Source organism: Lactuca serriola, chromosome 8 (assembly GCF_051521515.1).
Source record: "Lactuca serriola cultivar US96UC23 chromosome 8, Lser_US96UC23_V15, whole genome shotgun sequence".
NCBI lineage: Eukaryota > Viridiplantae > Streptophyta > Magnoliopsida > Asterales > Asteraceae > Lactuca > Lactuca serriola.
Window position 1 is genome coordinate 253,727,392 of NC_136415.1, and position 19,273 is coordinate 253,746,664.

General features: G+C 34.2%; 1 protein-coding gene and 1 pseudogene across 3 annotated transcripts; both read right to left on the reverse strand.

Moving 5' to 3' along the window:
• Positions 1-2,185: 2,185 nt before the first annotated feature.
• On the reverse strand, positions 2,186-4,876 carry LOC145066058 (R-linalool synthase QH1, chloroplastic-like). 3 transcript variants are annotated; one of them, XM_079013217.1, is made up of 7 exons: positions 4,561-4,875; positions 4,204-4,474; positions 3,662-4,037; positions 3,317-3,535; positions 3,074-3,212; positions 2,718-2,966; positions 2,186-2,582 (listed from the first exon to the last, which is right to left on the reverse strand). In XM_079013217.1, the coding sequence occupies exons 1-7, from the start codon at positions 4,771-4,773 to the stop codon at positions 2,292-2,294; spliced, it is 1,758 nt and encodes a 585-aa protein (XP_078869343.1). In that variant the 5' UTR covers positions 4,774-4,875; the 3' UTR covers positions 2,186-2,291. The 3 variants fall into 3 exon arrangements, with proteins under 3 accessions (XP_078869343.1, XP_078869345.1, XP_078869344.1); XM_079013219.1 differs by having other exon boundaries at positions 4,204-4,479; positions 4,561-4,675; XM_079013218.1 differs by lacking the exon at positions 3,317-3,535 and having other exon boundaries at positions 4,561-4,876.
• Positions 4,877-10,823: 5,947 nt separating this feature from the next.
• On the reverse strand, positions 10,824-12,282 carry LOC145068036 (R-linalool synthase QH1, chloroplastic-like; annotated as a pseudogene).
• Between the last annotated feature and the right edge of the window lie 6,991 nt (positions 12,283-19,273).

Sequence of the window (19,273 nt, forward strand, 5' to 3'; positions counted from 1 at the left end):
TATACCTAAAATGAGCCCACAAATAAATTTATAGCCCATTTGGATGAATTACTTATATCGACCCCCTCCCAATCTTTTTGTAAAAGAATTATTATATATTAAAAATGATGACAGGATGACAATTGTAACTAAAATTGAGGCCCAAGGTTTGATTTAAATTTCGCTGCTTTCACTCATGCTTCTTTTATTTTAGTTGGCGATTGATTGCACCCCTATTTCTATCAATTATTCACTAGCTATTTTGATTGCATCCTCATTTATTTATAAATAGCTAGAATTAATGATTAACCAATATTGTTGGTAGTTGTTTTATTCCTCTATTGTTTCAGTTAAGAAATTGTTTTTAGCTATACTACTATATCTACAAGATTTCAATTCTCTAATCCAAAGAAGGCAAACTTTAGTTCTTATTTCATCTTTCATTTTATGTAATTTGTAATTAGTAATTTGATATCGTTGATTATTTGGTTTATTATAATTGCAAGGTAAATCACGAACATGAAAAGAACAATCGATTCATATTTCAAACGAATAGAATATGTGTGTGATAAGACTAAAGATTGATGTAGTTCCTATATAGAAAATTTTTTTCTTGATGAATTTTTTTAATTTTACAGTCTCTATTATAGTCTCTATTATGATATTTTGGATATAACAAAAATATTTCAATATCTTGTTAAGATCTAAGCCCCTTATCTTAAAATTCTGGCTTCGTCTCGGGAAACAATTTGCTAAAGTTGTGAAAACAAGTATAATGTTGGAGCAATTGAATAAAGAATAATTGAATTCATGGTTATGACTTTTGAGACACCCCCACCCCCACTCCTCATGAATCAATGAAGTATAATGATTTGCAAAAATAATAATGTACTTCCCTTTTTTGTTTATTATTGGTACCAAAATATTTGATTTCAAGCTCTTAATTTTTAATATATTAGCCTTCTTTGCAAGAAATGACAATTTACTTTTTTTTTATTTGGTTAGTATATCATTATATTTTACTTATTTTGTTACATTATTGCATTTTTATTGTTTTTCTATCAAGATATGTTGATATTAAAGATGTTTTCTGTCGAGTTGGCAAAAAACAATTATGCATAGTAGTATCCATATGAAAAATAAAAATAAAAATAATTAGATAGAAAGTACGTAAAACTCTAGATGTTTATTTGAATAAACACTAAATGAAAATTATTTTATCGGACAACCCGTAGATCTGGTTGGGTATTACACTAGGCTTTTGACCGATTAATCAATAAGATTAATATTTCACTATATTTCAATAACAACTTTTGTGATATTTATTAAAATTTCCAATCGTTGATGAGTTTGGATGTGAGAAGCCACATCGATCAGTAATTTAAACATATAATTTAATGTGGATCTTATTTTGAGTATTTTGTTTCTCAAGCTGGGTTTAACATATTTCTAATGTGTTTTATGACATTCATTTGGACATTGTATTCATTATCTATTTTGTTTATTTATACTAATTCATGTTAAGACTATTTCTCATTTAATATTATCTTAGATTGAAATCGGGTTCCCAATTCCCATGATTATTTTTTTCGTTTTTTTCTTCAATGATAAAATGATTATTATACATCGGTCAACCCGGCCACCAGACATATATAACACTAGTTGTGATTTGTGCTTCACGTCTTGGAATTGATGCCCTACCTTTTCGGCTGGATACATGGAACGGATCATTTTTGTGGATAAAAAGTTTGGCCCAAATGACAATCAATGACAGCTTCCTACAATCTGATGCTCCACTATTAGTTGCTGTTTTGGGCAATAGCCCAGCTTGCCTTGGGCGTGGGCAGGCCCTCAACTTATTTGCCACTTTGCCAATGAGCAGGTTAAAATGTTCTAATGTCATATGAATTTTCCTTCCATACTCCATTTGAATCAACGGACCACCTTCACGTGGGGAATTGAAAAAATTTAGGACTAAGAAACGGGTTCTCCTCCTCTTTTACTTTAAGTTTCCCCCACATGCAGTGAAATACAAGACAACCATTCCACTTCTCCATTACAACAGATTAAGATATGGTTACATATTACCTTGTTTTTTTAGCGTATATTGTATATAGTTGTAATTGTAATGTATTAATTGTCCGGCTATATGTAGCTTGATCCAGTCACAGCCCCTTGTATTTTGATGGAATTTTAGCTAATCATATGTAAATTTCATTTTTGCATATATACGACGGGGTAACATTTTGATATCTCAATTTATAAATAAAGAATAATTGTATTAAAAGACAATTCGTGGTTCATGCATGGATTCATTGGATTGGATTGAATAATAGGGATACGACATGGGGTCTAGTCAATTCTGGACGACCATGCCGGTCTCCATCACCGTACATGAATTGTGCCATCCTCGCAAGGTTTGTTGCACCATCATTAAACTCCCTTAAAAACTGAGAGTTTGCACCAGTCCGTTCCTTATTAAGTTTCTTCCATGTTTCCATGATTAACTTTTGGATATACTTTCTAGCTTCCGTTTCTGTAGCACCAGTCTCATGCATGTAACATTGGATTGATTTTGGATTATCCCCTCTTGCAATTTCATCCTTAAAGGAATAAGAGAATATATATTAGAGCATATTTATTTAAAATACCTTTTGATAATGAAAATACTCATTATATTGAGAAATATATTTAACTAAATGTGACTGCATCAGTATATAATATAAAATTATAATTACCGAGGACGTCCCCAAGTCATTAGCAAGTCGGAGGATTAGGGAAGAGTAGCGAACTATGTTTTTAGCTCTTTTTATGCCTTGTAGAATTTCTTCTTTTGAAGCTATTGACGTCAAAAAGTTAAGATGCATAAGTATTACAGGAGCTGCTATCGATACACAAGCATTGTCCAAGTACTCTTCTAGTGTTGGTGTATGTCCATTATGATGCCACCGTGCTTCTACTAAATATGCCTTGCATAAATCTGCCCACTATCATATTATTGGTTATTGAATACAAAATTAGATTGGATGGTCAAAATATTATTAATAAAAAAGAAAGCAGGATATGCTATTGTTAAAGAAGATGGAATAACTACTTCTTTCTTTAGGTAAGGAAGGATCATGAATCCGGTTTTTGTTAACATCTTATATGTGATCTCATTTATTGAGTTGTAGAATCCAATGAAGCAGATCTTCATATATTGTGGAAGCTTTCCGACCAAATTGATGTCCCATCTACAAATTACAAACGTGTTTTGAAATAATGTGAAATTTCTTCAATTACTAATTAATCAACTTATACTTCCAAGGGAAGAAACAACATATATATTTACAGCTACCTCTCGACAACATAAGTAAATTGTTCAAGTTCATCCAAACTACCATACACATCATAGATATCGTCAATAGTAGTTATTATGGCATTAACCTTCAACAGTATTTTTCTTTCCGTACTAAAGCGGGGTAGGTAATTGACACCAACCGTCCAAAGGAAATTCTCTACCAATCGATCTCGTGCAAAACTTAAATTCTTATCCCAACTTGTATTTCTCCACCATCTGTTCATATGCGTCATCAACTATCATCATTAGTCTATTGAAGCATACCTCTAACTACTGTTTATTTATAGGATACATAAAAAGTCAGCAATGAAATAATGCATACATATGGGGAAAACATTTTACCTTGAAGAGTGCTGTAGATCTTCAAGGTGCATACCTTGGACAATATTAAAATCCAATTTTGCAAGCTCCAATAAAAGGGTCGGATTCATGCCACTTTTATTCTCATATTCTAGGATAAACCATTTTGCCTCTACCCTCGGTACTCTCCAGTGCAGTGGAAGCTCCAAAGCGTGAGTTACCAATGATGATAGATTTTCATTAATTTGCTCTATATTTTCTTTGAGATACTTAGCTGTGAAATGTCGTAAATCGTCCAATATGCCTTCATTCTCAAAGGAATGATATGAAGCCTCGTACAAGTTCAACATGGACATCATATCATTGTATAAGTGGGGCTTGAGATTTCGAGTTGTGTCGGTGAAGTTGCGAAATATGTCTAATTATATATAAAAAAAAAGAATGATGGAAAATGTAAATTTTTTGACACATGTTCTATGAAACTTCATACTTTTGGATGCTGGACTAATATATAGTAATCTTTAAATACTCGTAAGAGAAATGAAACGTTGGAGGTTATAAATGATATTTTATTAACATTGTACCTTGAGGAACAAGATAACCATGTTGTCTCATCAATCTAAAACCAAGGGCTTTAAGGTTTAGATCAATTCTATCCCACTTGTCCTGAGTTTCGTAATAATCGTGGTAAATCATCTCCAAGAGATAACTTATGTCATCCACGAAATGATATGCTATTCCAAGTCTCTGCAAATCATCAATGAGTTCAAGGGTACTCAGCGGATGGCCCACTTTGCGTATCATCGACTTCACTGCAGCTATCAAAGTATCTACTCTTGACGTGTAATCATTTCCCTATGCTTGTAACTTAAATTCGTAAATATACTAGCAAATTAAAAATGACATGAAAAAGGGAAACAGATAGAACCTATATTGCGTACTTTATATTTGGTAGAGAGTGACTGAATATGATCAAATGACCATAAAGATACTTTATAGTTTGCTGATCGTCTAACCAGGGATTGAGCGGTTGTTATGGCCGTTGGAGTGGATTCTGACGAATATAATGGCTTGCAGATCTTAAACCCTCCGCTTTTGGCATAAGAATCTTTGTAAAAGAAGCTTGACATGGTAAAGAAGCGCACTAAAGCCATTGAGAAGGAGGTACGAACGATCAAAGCCAAAGCCCACAATTGAGTTGCTGCACAATTTTTAACGTTCGTTATTAGCACATTATTTAATTGCACCCATTTCCTTTTTTTAAGGTAAACAAATACTCACAATATTATCTTACTTTCATTGTTTGGGTGGACAATATTAATTCTTTGTCATAGTCGGTCCTATGATGTTGACCATGCATGTAATGTTTTAGACATGCTTTCAATTAAATATATGACGGGGTAACTACGGCAATGACATGTGGCTGATGTCACAACAAGAAATTTAGTATTAGGCCATCCGTTATACCCACCACATACCACATATGTGGTGGGTGCCACATCAGCACCACATTCCACTACCACATACATGGGGTACTTACCACTAAACACACCACTCCACCTCATTTTTTTATTTAAATTTAATTCAAAAATACATTAAAAACATTTTTTTAATACTATTTTTTCCATTAAATTAAAATATCAAATTACATTAAATAAAAACTAAATTAATTGAAATTAAAAAATAAAATAAAAATAACAATCAAAATAAAAATTACATTAGTTAATTTAAAAAAAATTAAAAAAAAACATTAAAAAAACTAAAAATTCCAACCATACATAAAATAAACTACCCCTACGCCTACGTCGGGCTCGAACCGACTCTTTCATTGCTAGAAAAAGTTCCAAGTCTTCGCCCTCAAGGTCGTCCGCTTTCATTTTCAAGATTTCCATATCAGTTTTTGTTTGGAGAGTCTCTTGTGCCTCTTGAAATGATGTTTGTGCTTCGATCATTTTTTGTTCCATCCGAGTCATCACCTCGGCCTTCGTTTCTTGAAGCTGCACATATCGATCAAATTTATCGCCGAACATATCCATAACACTAGAATTCGAAGATGTTGACGCCGCTTTTTTTGCTTTATTTCTTCCAACGGGCCGAGGAAGATGTTGGTCGGTTTCAAGATCTATCGGATCGTCGTTGATGTCGATGTGTGTTCGGCCGTCCGATTGTTGAGAAGTTCCATCGGGGTTTCTCGAACGCTTTGAACCGGAAGATTGGGAACTTCCTTCCGTTTGCTCTTTCCATTTTGGGGAGTCTTTCAATTTTAGCCACGACTTCATATACGGAAAAGCTTTGCGTGTAGGCATTGTTTTTTTATATTGGTCCATGGCCGCCTTGAAAACATCAAAATCGTTCGAACCGCTTTTGCGTATGTTTAGGAGATTGTTGTAGATTCCTCCAAAATCGGTGCATTTTAATCGAATATCTCGCCATTTCGACGTAATTTGATCGGCATTTCGAGCTTGACTTTCCATTAACTCGTAAAAAATGGCTCGGACTTTTTCCCAAAAACTTCCGTACGTCTGGCTATCTCCTACAATTGGATCTTCGGAAGCCGCCACCCATGCCTCCGCTAACTTTTCTTCTTCTTCTTTTGTCCATGGGACCCTTTCTTGGTTGGTAGTGGGTCGGGCCGTTTTTTTTCCTTTTTTCTTTTTTGGTTGAGGTGGTGGTGAAGGTTGCGTTTCCGGAACAAAATCCGGCGAAAGTGGTGGTTGTGATCTTGGTGGTTGTTGTTGTTGTGACGATTGTTGTTGGAGTTGTTGTAGTTGTTGGAATTGTTGAAATTGTTGGTATTGTTGTTGCATTTGTTGTTGTTGGAAAGCCGGAAAAGGTTGATATTGTTGTTGGAAAAGTGGTGTTTGTTGGATAGGGGAACCACTTTGAAGTAGATTGATAAAACCGCCTTGAGGTGACTCCATCGTCGGGAATTGTCGAGGTGTTGTGTCTAACGCAAAAGCATTATCGGGTTTGCGATTTCGGTAGTTTGGAGGGGTATTTTGGTTGGGATCCATGATTTTTGGTTGTGAAGATGTAGTGTGTAGTTTGTGTATAGAGAAAGAAACGAATGGTGTAAAAAATAAGGAGTAAAAGTATGGTATTTATAGGTAAATAAATTGTTTATTTATTTATTTTTTTTTATAAATCTAGCCGTTGTTAAACGGCTACACAAAAAAGAGAAACGGTCGAATTCTTTGCGCATCGGAGCTATTGGTTCGTTTGCATTCGTTGTCCGGGCCACGGAAGGCCACGACCACGACCCACCACGAACCACCGGGGTGGTGTGCACGGCCGTGGTTCGTGGCCAACTAGACCACGGACGGCTTCGTGCTAAGTACACCGGGTGGTCTTAGGGGCAACAAAAGTTTTCGCGAAACTACACTAATTCTATTTTTCCGTAGCTAATACTAAAAAGGTGTCACTATTGCTGTCGTTTCTAAAGATTGGTGTCGCTAGAAGTCGTTGTTGTCGCAATTGCCGCCAACGCTTTTAATTATTCTGGTACATTGACCGGAGTTATCTGGTGACTGTTGTATAAAATCTCAGATCGTTGCAGTTGACTGTCGCCACTAACGCAATTGCCCTCCATCTTCATTCGATCAGCACTTCTCTCTAGAAATTTATTTACTGGTCTATCTACAATCGGAGGCACTCTCCTGCTAGATGGATCCAAAGCCGGTGACCTTCATAATTCCGCGGGTATAGTAGGATTGATGAACCCTAACTTTGTCGCCTCCTTCGTCTTTTTAGGGTTTGTTTTTTTGTTAAGCTTATGTTTGTGTTTATCTTTTGATTGTTGTATTTCTGTCTTCCTATTTTTTATGGTTTTGTTTGTATGTGTATTTGGATTTGGATTGCAACTACGTACGATTTTGTGACGATTACACGTATTTGTTGTACTGTTCTTGGTGGGATTATTGTTTTCAATAGGTGTTCTTATTCGTACGTTTGTGTCTTCTATTTGGGTTAGAAATGCCTACGACTTTGCTATACCTGCTGGAATCACTATAACATTGACTTCGAATCTGCCCTTTGTTTCTTCCTCTTATGGGATTGCTGTGCGATGTTGATATACATTTCCAGAATTTATTATTACAATTTGAACTTCAATAATCAGTGTTAGAGTCTTGGAGTCACTGATCATGATTCTGATTGTTGATTACTTAGTGTCAAAATAATCAGATGTTGAGATTACTTTGAAATCACATAGCCACGCATCCTTCTAAGCAACCGCTTCGCCTTCAAGTCATGCTTATGTATTAACTTATAGACTTATGGTTGCATCTACCTTGTACAAACGGGTAGTTCACAAAGATGAGGACTATCACTAAGTTGTTCATGTAATTTGTTGCTGAAAGTGCACATTAACTTTTACAACGAAGGGTTGATTGCAAGAATTCATGGCCTGGTAAATTCTTTTATTCTCGTGGAAGCAAAATTTGGATCTAATTATTGATATAACTAATTAATTGTTATATGTCTGCAGGAGAGCTTCAGGAAGATATGATGTTCCCAAATGATGCCTTTGAATTGCTATGTACTTTCTTGTAACAGAGGTATTCTTTCTTATTAACTGAATTTTCATTAAGTTATAGTGATTAAATGTTATGATATTCATTAATAATGACTTGGTACGTATTATTGTAATTTGTAGTTGTAGTGGCACAATCAACAATAATTTCATTAATAATTAGATCAATGATGTTCATCTCTCCCAATTTTGTTGGAGGTTTTTACTTAATGTATAATTCAATTATTGTCGTGATTACCACGTTATATAGTATAGTCTTAACCCCCTGGATTATGAGGCTAACGACTATAGATTTCTTTCTTCAGTTGAAAGCATGTGTAAAACATTACATGCATAGTCAACATCATAGTACCGACTAGTGAAAAAGAATTAATATCGTCCACCCAAAGCAATGAAAGTAAGATAATATTGTGAGTATTTGATTACCATCAAAAAAGGAAATGGGTGGAATTAAATAATATGATAAAAACGAGATCGCAATGACATTAAAAATTGTGCAACAACTCATTTGTGGTGTTTGGCTTTGCCGTACCTCCTTCTCAATGGCTTTAGTGCGCCTCTTTTCCAATTCAAGCTTCTTTTACAAAAATTCTTATGCCAAAAGCAGAGGGTTTAACATCTACAAGCCATTATATTCATCACAATGCACTTCAACAACCATCACAACCGCTCAATCCTTGGTTAGACGATCAGCAAACTATAAAGTATCTTTATGGTCATTTGATCATATTCATTCACTCTCTACCAAATACAAAGTACGGAACATGTCATTTTTATTTGGTAGTATATTCACGAATTTAAGCTACATGCACAGGGAAATGATTATACGTCAAGCGCAGATACTTTGATATTAGCAGTGAAGTCGATGTCGATGATACGCGAAATGGGCCATCCGTTGAGTACCCTTGAACTCATTGACGATTTGCAGAGACTTGGTATAGCATATAATTTTGTGGAAGACATAAGACATCTCTTGGAGATGATTTACCATAATTACTACGAAACTCAAGACAAGTGGGATAGAATAGATCTAAACCTTAAAGCCCTTGGATTTAGATTGATGAGACAATATGGTTATCATGTTCGTCAAAGTACATTGTTAATAAAATATATTTTATAACCTCCAATGCTTCATTTCGCTTAAGAGAATTTAAAGATTACTATATTGGTCCAACATCCAAGAGTATATGAAGTTTCGTAGAACACGTCAAAAAATTAACACTTTCCATCATTCTTTTTTTGGTATATAATTAATAATTAGACATACTATTTCGCAACTTCAAGGACACAACCAAAATCTCAAGCAACACTTATACAATGATATGATGTGCATGCTCAACTTGTATGAGTCTTCCTATCATTCCTTTGAGAATGAAGGCATATTGGACGGTGTTAGAGACTTCACAACTAAATATCTCAAAGAAAATATAGAGCAAATTAATGAAAATTTATCATCAATGGTAACTCACGCTTTGGAGCTTCCATTGCACTGGAGAGTACTGAGGTAGAGGCAAAATGATTTATCATAGAATATTAGAATAGAAGTGGCATGAATCCGTCCCTTTTGGAGCTTGCAAAATTGGATTTTAATATTGTCCAAGTTATGCACCTTGAAGATCTAGAGCATTCTTCAAGGTAAAATATCTTCCCACTACAAGAGATAAGAGTATTACTGGCGACAGGCGTTGCCGCTAAAGGTACAACATGTCGCCGCTAAAGGTATTAGGCTTAGTGGCGACATGTCGCCGCTAAAGGGTAGTCATTTTTGGCTTGTCGCTCATGCTCTATTGGTCGCCGCTGATGCTGCATACGTTGCCGCTAAAGTTACGTCATCGCTAATGCTCTCCGTCGCCACTAAAGGCGTTGCTGCTATTAATATGTACTTGTATTCATACAAATACACATATACATACATAATACACATACAAAATTCACATATACATATGAAAATACAGACACATACATAATACACATATACATACGAAAATACATACACATACATAATACACATACATATACATAAAAATACATATATACATAGGATTGTACATACAAAAACACATATACATACATAAAATACATTCGAAATACATACATACAAATACACATCCATATCTACAAACACAAAATACACATCTAAATACACATCAATGCTAGAAATTTAGTAAGGAGAAGTGAAAAGGAAAATGAAAAGGATAAAAATGGAGCAAAGATGGGTGAATTGCAAAGTTCTTTGTCAAATTCCGATGAGGTCAACGATAATGGTGAGAAAGAAGGGAGAACACAGAAAAATGGAGTAGAGAGGGTTTTTAATGTCGACGGCCTTTAGCGGCCACGTGTAGCCTTTAGCGGCGACACATCGGAGGGATAACAACGCGGGGTTTTCTACGTCGTTGGATCATCTCTTAAATCGGCGGATGAGATTGAAATGACAAAGATCACTAAGATAAGCCTTTAGCGGCGACATACTGGAGGGAAAACAACACGGGATTTCTTATGTTATCCTAGTCGTAGGATCATCTTTTAAATCGACGGATGAAATTGAAATGACGCGGATCGCTAAAACAAGCCTTTAGCGGCGACCGGGGATTTTAGAGGCGACAAAAAACGCGTTTGATTTTTGTCGCCGCTAAAAGTCCCCGTCGCCGCTAAAGGCGTCGCTGCTATTGCCGGTTATTCTTGTAGTGTAAACTGTTCAAGTTCATCCAAAGTACCATACACATCATAGATATCGTCAATAGTACTTATTATGGCGTTAACCTTCAATAGTGTTTTCCTTGCTACATTAAAGTGAGGTAGGTAATTGACACCAACCGTCCAAAGGAATTTCTCCACCAATCAATCTCAGCACAAACTTAAATTCTTTTCCCAACTTGTATTTCTCCAACATCTGTTCATATGTGTTATCAACTATCACCATTAGTCTATTCAAGCGTACCTCTAACTGTCGTTTATTTTATAGGATATGTAACAAGTCGTAATGATATAATGCACACATATGGGGAAGATATTTTGCCTTGAAGAATGCTCTAGATCTTCAAGGTGCATAGATTTGACAATATTAAAATCCAATTTTTCAAGCTCCAAAAGGGACGGATTCATGCCATTTCTATTCTCATATTCTATGATAAACCATTTTGCCTCTACCCTCGGTACTCTCCAGTGCAGTGGTAGCTCCAAAGTGTGAGTTACCATTGATAATAAATTTTCATTAATTTGCTCTATATTTTCTTTGAGACATTTAGTTGTGAAGTCGCTAACGTCGTCCAATATGCCTTCATTCTCAAAGGAATGATAGGAAGCCTCGTACAAGTTCAGCATGCACATCATATCATTGTATAAGTGCCGCTTATGATTTCGAGTTGTGTCGTTGATGTTGCGAAATATGTCTAATTAGTAATTATATACAAAAAAAAAGAATGATGGAAAGTGTTAATTTTTTGACGTGCTCTACGAAACTTTATATACTCTTGGATGCTGGACCAATATAGTAATCTTTAAATTCTCTTAAGAGAAATGAAGCATTGGAGTTAATAAAAGATATTTTATTAACATTGTACCTTGAGGAATATGATAACCATGTTGTCTCATCAATCTAAAACCAAGGGCTTTAAGGTTTAGATCCATTCTATTCCACTTGTCTTGAGTTTGGTAGTAATTATGGGAAATCATATCCAAGAGATGACTTATGTCATCCACAAAATGATATGCTATTCCAAGTCTATGCAAATCGTCAATGAGTTCAAGGGTACTCAACGAATGGCTCACTTTCCATATCATGGACTTCACTGCATCTATCAAAGTATCTGCTCTTGACGTATAATCATTTCCCTATGCATGTAGCTTAAATTCGTGAATATACTAGCAAATTAAAAATGACATGTAAAAGGGAAACAAGTATAAAACTTATATTGCGAGCTTTGTATTTGGTAGAGAGTGACTCAATATGATCAAATGGCCATAAAGATACTTTATAGTTTGCTGATCGTCTAACCAGGGATTGAGCGGTTGTGATGGCTTTTGATGGGGATTATGATGAATATAATGTCTTGCAAATGTTAAACCCTCTACTTTTGGCATAAGATTTTTTGTAAAGGAAGATTGAATTGGAAAAGAGGTGCACTAAAGCCATTGAGAAGGAGGTAAGTCAAAGCCAAACACCACAATTGAGTTGCTGCATAATTTATAATGTCATTGAGAAGGAGGTACGTCATAATATTATCTTACTTTCATTGCTTTTGGGTGGATGATATTAATTCTGTCACTAGTCGATCCTATGATGTTGACCATGCGTGTAGCATTTTACACATGCTCTCAATTGAAGACATAAATCTATGGTCGTTAGCCTCAAAATCCAGGGAGTTAAGACTATAGTATATGATATGATAATCACGTCAAGGGCATGGGCTGATGCCACAACAAGAGATGTTTGTATTACCGGCCACAAAAGTCATGACAAAAGATAAAGATAGGGAAACTTGCCACTAATAATGGGTTGTTGCTATTAGGGCTGTAAACGAATTTAACGTTCGGCGAAACGTTCGTGAACTGTTCAGCGGGAAGTTCGTTTATTTAATACATGAACGAACATGAACACAAATTATCGTTCGTTTAGTTAAACAAACGAACATGAACAATGGTCTCGCTCGTTCATTTACATTCGTTTATGTTCGTTCATTTAAGTTTTTTTTTATTTTATTTTCATATATGTTCAATTGTTTTTATTACATTACTATATTATAGTTCATTTGTGTTCATATGTGTTCAATTGGGTTTGTTTATCTTTGTTCATTTATGTTCATTCGTTTATGTTCGTTTAGCATGTTCATGAACATAAATGAACGAACATGAACAAAGCAATTTGTTAAACGAACAAACATGAACAAGAAAACTCCGTTTGTTTATCTGTTCGTGTTTGTTTGTTTGTTCGGCTAACTTAAACGAACGAACATGAAAAACCCTTTGTTCGTGTTTGTTCGGTTCGTTTAAAGCCCTAGTCGCTATTACTCCTTAGCTAATAAACACTTATATCTTTAAAATAATTTTTATTTTTTAACTTGTGAATGTATTAGTAATATTAAGTGTTAAAATGGAGTAATAAGTTTTATAAATAAGAGTTTTATAAATAAGAGTTTTATAAAATACGTTTGTTCTAGATATATAAACTATATTTTAATTAAATATGGAAGTGCCTTATAAAAATGGAAAAAAGGTCCCATAATGGTTATTTGATGAATAAATAACTTAATATAATGTTGAGTAAATATATATTAAAATGAGAAAATACTTAAATTATGTAATTTGTTATATTTATATATTCAAGATTAAGTATTAAAAAGTTAATTAAAATGAGTAAAATTGAATATAACCATAATAATGACGTAAAGAATTATAAAAAATAATAGTAGCATTTAGTGGTGACTAAAATAAACTATTATTGGTAATAGGTCATTTGAAACTTGAAAGATAAACAAGAGTACTAGATGTGGAACTAGCATTCGAAAACTACATCTACAAATCAAATGATTGCATATTATAACGAGTAAAATGGTATATAACCATAATAATGACCTAAAGAATTATAAAAATAATAATAACATTTAGTCGTGACTAAAATAAACTATTATTGGTAATAGGTCATTTGAAAGATAAACAAGAGTACTAGATGTCGAACTAGCATTTGAAAACTAGATATATAAATAAAGTGAGTGCATAGTTACATTCATCTTACACATAGATATGAAGTATCTAGATAATTACATACTTTATGTGCTTATTATTTGTGACAAAAATGTTATGTGTTAGATAAAATAATATGATATGACATTTAAATTGATTTAATCATTTAAGTATTAAAATATGTATCGGGTAGTGATAGGGGATGGAAGATAGGAGATAATAGATAGGTGATGATAAATATGAAATAACTAGGATATTCCCTGACCTTGACTTGCGATGTTGCGATATAATCATCTACCGGAGTATAGATGGCGACTACTAACTAATCTAAACAAGTCATGTGGAGACATTGGCATAATCATAACCTATAAGTAATGAATTATGAGTTCAAATGATGTAGTAACTACGTATTCATGCAATGATACTCTAACCCTTACTGGACATGTATTGGGGGAGTAATCCCCGAAATAGTAAAGTCTATACGATATAGGCGATGAGGAAATGTGATGTGGGTTGATGATAGGTGAATGTGATGTCGGAGATGACCCTTAGGATAAATCTGTAGGGAAGAGTAAATAGAGAAAATAGGGATAGGAAATTGAGTTACTTGTTTGATAACTAAACATATTAACTATATTATTGTGGGTTGAAAACTCTATGTACTCACCAGGTTTCCTAACCTGACCCACTCAGTTTATTGTATCACATGTAGCGATATGAAAGATACATTATGCTGAGAGATTCGATGAGTATTAGGCCACTAATTGAATTACGATAAGGCTTGTAATATTTAGTCATAATTATGTTTCTATATTGACAACGACATCCCAATATTTTAATATAAATAAAATACATTTCTTAGGAAATACTTTGATAATATCTATATCATATTTTTTAGGAACAAATTTCGTAATATTATTCTTCAAAAATGATACTCTGATTTTAAATAAACATAAATAAATCGATCTTTTCTGACCGTAAAATTAGGGACGTCACAACGTCATCGGTGGACGCTGCGACATGAATTTGTATAGAAATCTCATGAACTAAAGCATTCTATATTTTACAAAGATAATCAATATACCTCAAATTTAAATAAAAAAACAACAATCTACTTCACTTTTACGTACTCCAATTTTCTTTAACATTACAAAATATTTTATACTTGAATAAACACAAACACACACACTCATATACATACATATATATACATACATATATATATACATATATATATATATATATATATATATATATATATATAGATAGAGAGAGAGAGAGGAGAGTGAAAAAAATAGATATTGTAATTTAGTTTCATGAAACAAGCACCAGTGTACGTGTTCGTCCCTCCGCGATTCTTTATTATTTTCTTTTTACGGCATTATATGTTTTCATTAGATCATAAACTTCAGGGGAATCCAACATTAGCGACTTAACTTACTCTGCAGAAAAGAGACATGCAAAGGTGTCGAAAATGAAAAAAAAGAGGGGCTAAGAAACAATGTTGCCATCGCAAACAAGAATAATGTTACGTTCTCGATGATTAAAGAGAAAAGATCTTGGACCCTCACTATGATGGGTTGGTGCTAACAATATACATTGAAAACCACTATGTAAGAAGAATCTTGTTAGATGGAGGGAGCTTCGTCAGTATAATCCTTTAAGAAACCTTGAAAAAAAGGAGCATTCCAAAGTTAGAAATCTTGCCAAAATCCTCAATGATAGTCGGATTCAACGGTGAAACAAAAAACACCATGGGTTAAATTAAGTTTCCCATCTACACATGAGGAGTAAATTCGATACATCAATTCTACATCATGGATTCTCTATATTGCTACAATGTTGGCCTACGCCAATCCTAGATCTATGAGATGAAGGCAGCCTCATCGACGTATCACCAATGCATCTAGATGCCTATTCCTTGGAGTCATTAAGATATATGGATAAGGTTGTCGGTGTATTCTTCTTCGTAGCATATCATGACTAAATGAGCTTCAGATCTTTGTATAGACTCTTTATCTCAACTTTCATATAACACAACTTCAGACACTTCACATCAACCAAAACAAAAAATCTTTGCATCTCCCAATTACCAAAAGACTTCGCATAAATACCAAAAATACTTTAGTTGTTGAGGGTCACTTCATGTATCAATAGTATTGGAGCGAGTAGACCTGGAAACTGGAAGCAAAATAATATTTATTAGGAATCTCATCAAATTATTGAATTCTAGAGCATATATTTCACACCAGTGGACATTCATGGAGTCCAAGGAGTTCTAGAAGCGTTACGTTCTTTCGTAGTCTGAATGTTAGCAAATCGTTTGAAAGTTCACTTAAGGACCAAAGTCTTGCAGAAATCCTTGATTTTAGTCTCAGAATCCTCTCCAACATGGAAAATAACCTCGAAGCATTAAACTAAAAATATCAACAAATAAATAACAACTTAATTAATCAAACCCTACAATTTTTAAAGTTCAAATTCTACCCTGAGTAACTCATTCCTGTGAAATATGACTAGCATTTAGAAGAGTGTATTTTCTCACGAAAAAAAAATCTTCCTTTCCATTTGATGTCAGGGCACGTTGCTTTATAAATAAGATAATCTTGCCCTTGTTTTATCTTGAATAGGATACGAGAAGACCCAAAAGTTGGAGATCATAAACAAACACAATCTTAGAAAGTCCAAGGTCCAGTCTTTTGGAATAATTCAAGTAATGTGCCTATGTAAGGATACACCACACCATAGACATGAGTTGGGCATACACTATCCCAATGATCCAAATAAAATGGAGACCAGAGAGGGGAAGGGAACTTCAATTCAAACGTAAAAGGGTATTCGGTAAAGAAACCCCAATAAGGGGATATAGAGTTAGACTTTAATCGAGACTCGAAAGGTCTAATGACGACAGAATCAAGAAAGGACTTATTTGATCTCAGCTACGCAATGCCATGGTATGTGAAAGTTGATACTTCCTCTTCTGGTTTTACTAGTTGACCATGATCTATTAAGTCGTTGACTAGGGTTTTTGTTTTTCTCAAACGATGGATTCTTTGTTTAATGACTTCGTTTTGCTCATCTAGATAAGTGTTGTGTCTTGATCAATTGTTATAGGTGAAAATTCTAACTAAAATTTTATCCATGATTCGGAGTAGTATGATTTCCAGGATCTTCACAAACATCTTGATCAACATTCTGGAGAATACTAACGCTTACGTTTGCACTTTATTTTGTTTATCTATTTATTCCAGCCCCCAAATACATTAAGAAAGACCCGGTCAAAACGAAGTTATTATGAAAAACATGAAGAAAAGACTAAGTCTCCAAGATATTCGGGATAAATGAGACATGATCAACAAGGATTTTGGATGAGATAGTTATATCGATATTCTTGTGATTTCATTCATAGCCGTTAGCAATATTATGTATAAATAGACATTCATAGCCTAAAAAACACACACAAAGACACTCTATTTACTTCTATTCTCGTATGAAAAACTTCTACACTTTGTACTCGATTATTTTACTTAATAAAATTATCAAACGCGGCGATATTTCCGGTTGATGAGGTTTTGTGTCAGCGATCTTGTCACACCCCAAAACCATTGAACGGCGGAAACATTCTGGGGCGGAGGACGTCATGTACAATATCACAACAACGAAAAGTAGTAAACAAGCAACAACATCATCCATTGCATTAATAATATAATTTTAATACAAGTGTGTTCTATCAAATTATAATAGACACTAAAGTATAAACAAAATAAAAAGATGAGTCTAGAACGAGCTCCATCTTCTCTAAACCTTGCATCGGTACCTGTCTATGGTTGACCTGAGGATACAAGTTATTTTGAAAGAGAGTATCAACTTTAAAGCTGGTGAGATCATAAGTATTTTAGTGTCTTAATTTATATGTAAGAAATTGTTTGTATATGAACTGTAAGTATTGAAAATGTATATGAACTGTAAGTATGAAAATGTTTTGAATGATCCTAGGAAACCCTATGTTTCCTACTAATCGTATCCTTCTACCAAGGCATCTAGTGTCTGTGTGTGTGTCTCTTGTAAGAGTGTGTATTTTTCCCAAATCCGACTATCATTAACCAAAAATATAGTTTCTACACTACCGTGGCTCATGTGAATGTTCACGAAGTGAATATAATGGGAAAATGAAACAGTACTATGGTGTAGTGTCGAACTACAACCGTACTAATTACCTTAAGTCTAGGGTAATCTCATAAGTACTGCAATATTTGTAATAAGTGACTGCCTCTGTACTCTTATTGCCTTATTTGAGGGATAAGGCATAATGTGATGGCTAGATCGCAGGCTAAACGCTCCCTATCAAAGGGATTTTGAGACCTTTACACGCCCATGCATGTATGCATGCCGTGAACATCCACATTACTATGATCATGTATACCCGATATAACTATCACAATGCGTTGCGATTCATCGGTATAGTTAGATCATGAACTTGTTCTATGCTATAGCACCTAGTGATGTCTGTCCTATCAAAGTATATGTAACCGCACTCATGTAAACGTATATATGTAAACGTACTCATGTAAGCGTAATCATGTAAAACATATCTATGTAATAGTATAGTAATGTACTGTAATGTTCTGCGTGTGCTGGCTGTAACGTGTGTTCTCTCTCTATCTAGCATGTATAGTAATGTACTGTGTGTACTAGCGGTAATGTATGTTCTCTCTATCTAGCAAGTATTGAATCATGAATGAACTGACTCATTGTATGATATCGTGTTCTAATAATAGTTCTAGTATCTTCCTAAACTACCCCTATGGTAGCTTACTAGTAGTATAACCGGTACGTATGAACATGGGCGTATACCCTTGCTACCCAAGGGTATTGAATGAACTGGAAGAAGCTTTATGACTATATATGTACACATGATATATAACTAATATTTAAACGACCTTCGGACGGGTACCCGATATCCCACCAGACCACATCTCAAGCGCGAAAAGGAAATAGGGTGGATAGCCTTCCTAAGTCTTTTAAACATTCCTCATATAGGCATGCAATTTATAATATAAAAGCATAAAGTAAGTTTTGTAAAACCTTTGAACATAATTATTATCTAAGAAAACATCGACTTGATGTCAATCTATAAAACGGTTTGAAAGCATGGGTTTGATAAAACAGTTTAAGTATAAAGGAACATTTGTTTGAAACACAAATTGTAAATGAGTTTGAAATGAAGCGTACATAGTAAAATGTACAACTTAATAAGGAGTTTTAATTATATAAAATGTTTATGAAAATCATTTGAAGGAAACTGTTTGGTAAAACGGCTAATAAGTAGCCAATCATTTGAATGCTACTTACTATTCACATGTGATTGATATAGTAACTAGCATGTTTCTACTTGTATCCCCCCATAAAACATTTAAAAACAGTTAAAACATTGATTAAGGGGT

What these genes read in the sequence shown, in the direction of transcription:
- LOC145066058 (XM_079013217.1), bottom strand. Translation starts at nt 4,773, where the DNA reads ATGGCTTTAGTGCGCTTCTTTACCATGTCAAGCTTCTTTTACAAAGAT. An exon ending in TGGTTATCTTGTTCCTCAAG is followed by an intron (nt 4,038 to 4,203) that starts GTACAATGTTAA and finishes ATATATAATTAG; the next exon opens with ACATATTTCGCAACTTCACC. An exon ending in TTTACTTATGTTGTCGAGAG is followed by an intron (nt 3,213 to 3,316) that starts GTAGCTGTAAAT and finishes TGTAATTTGTAG; the next exon opens with ATGGGACATCAATTTGGTCG.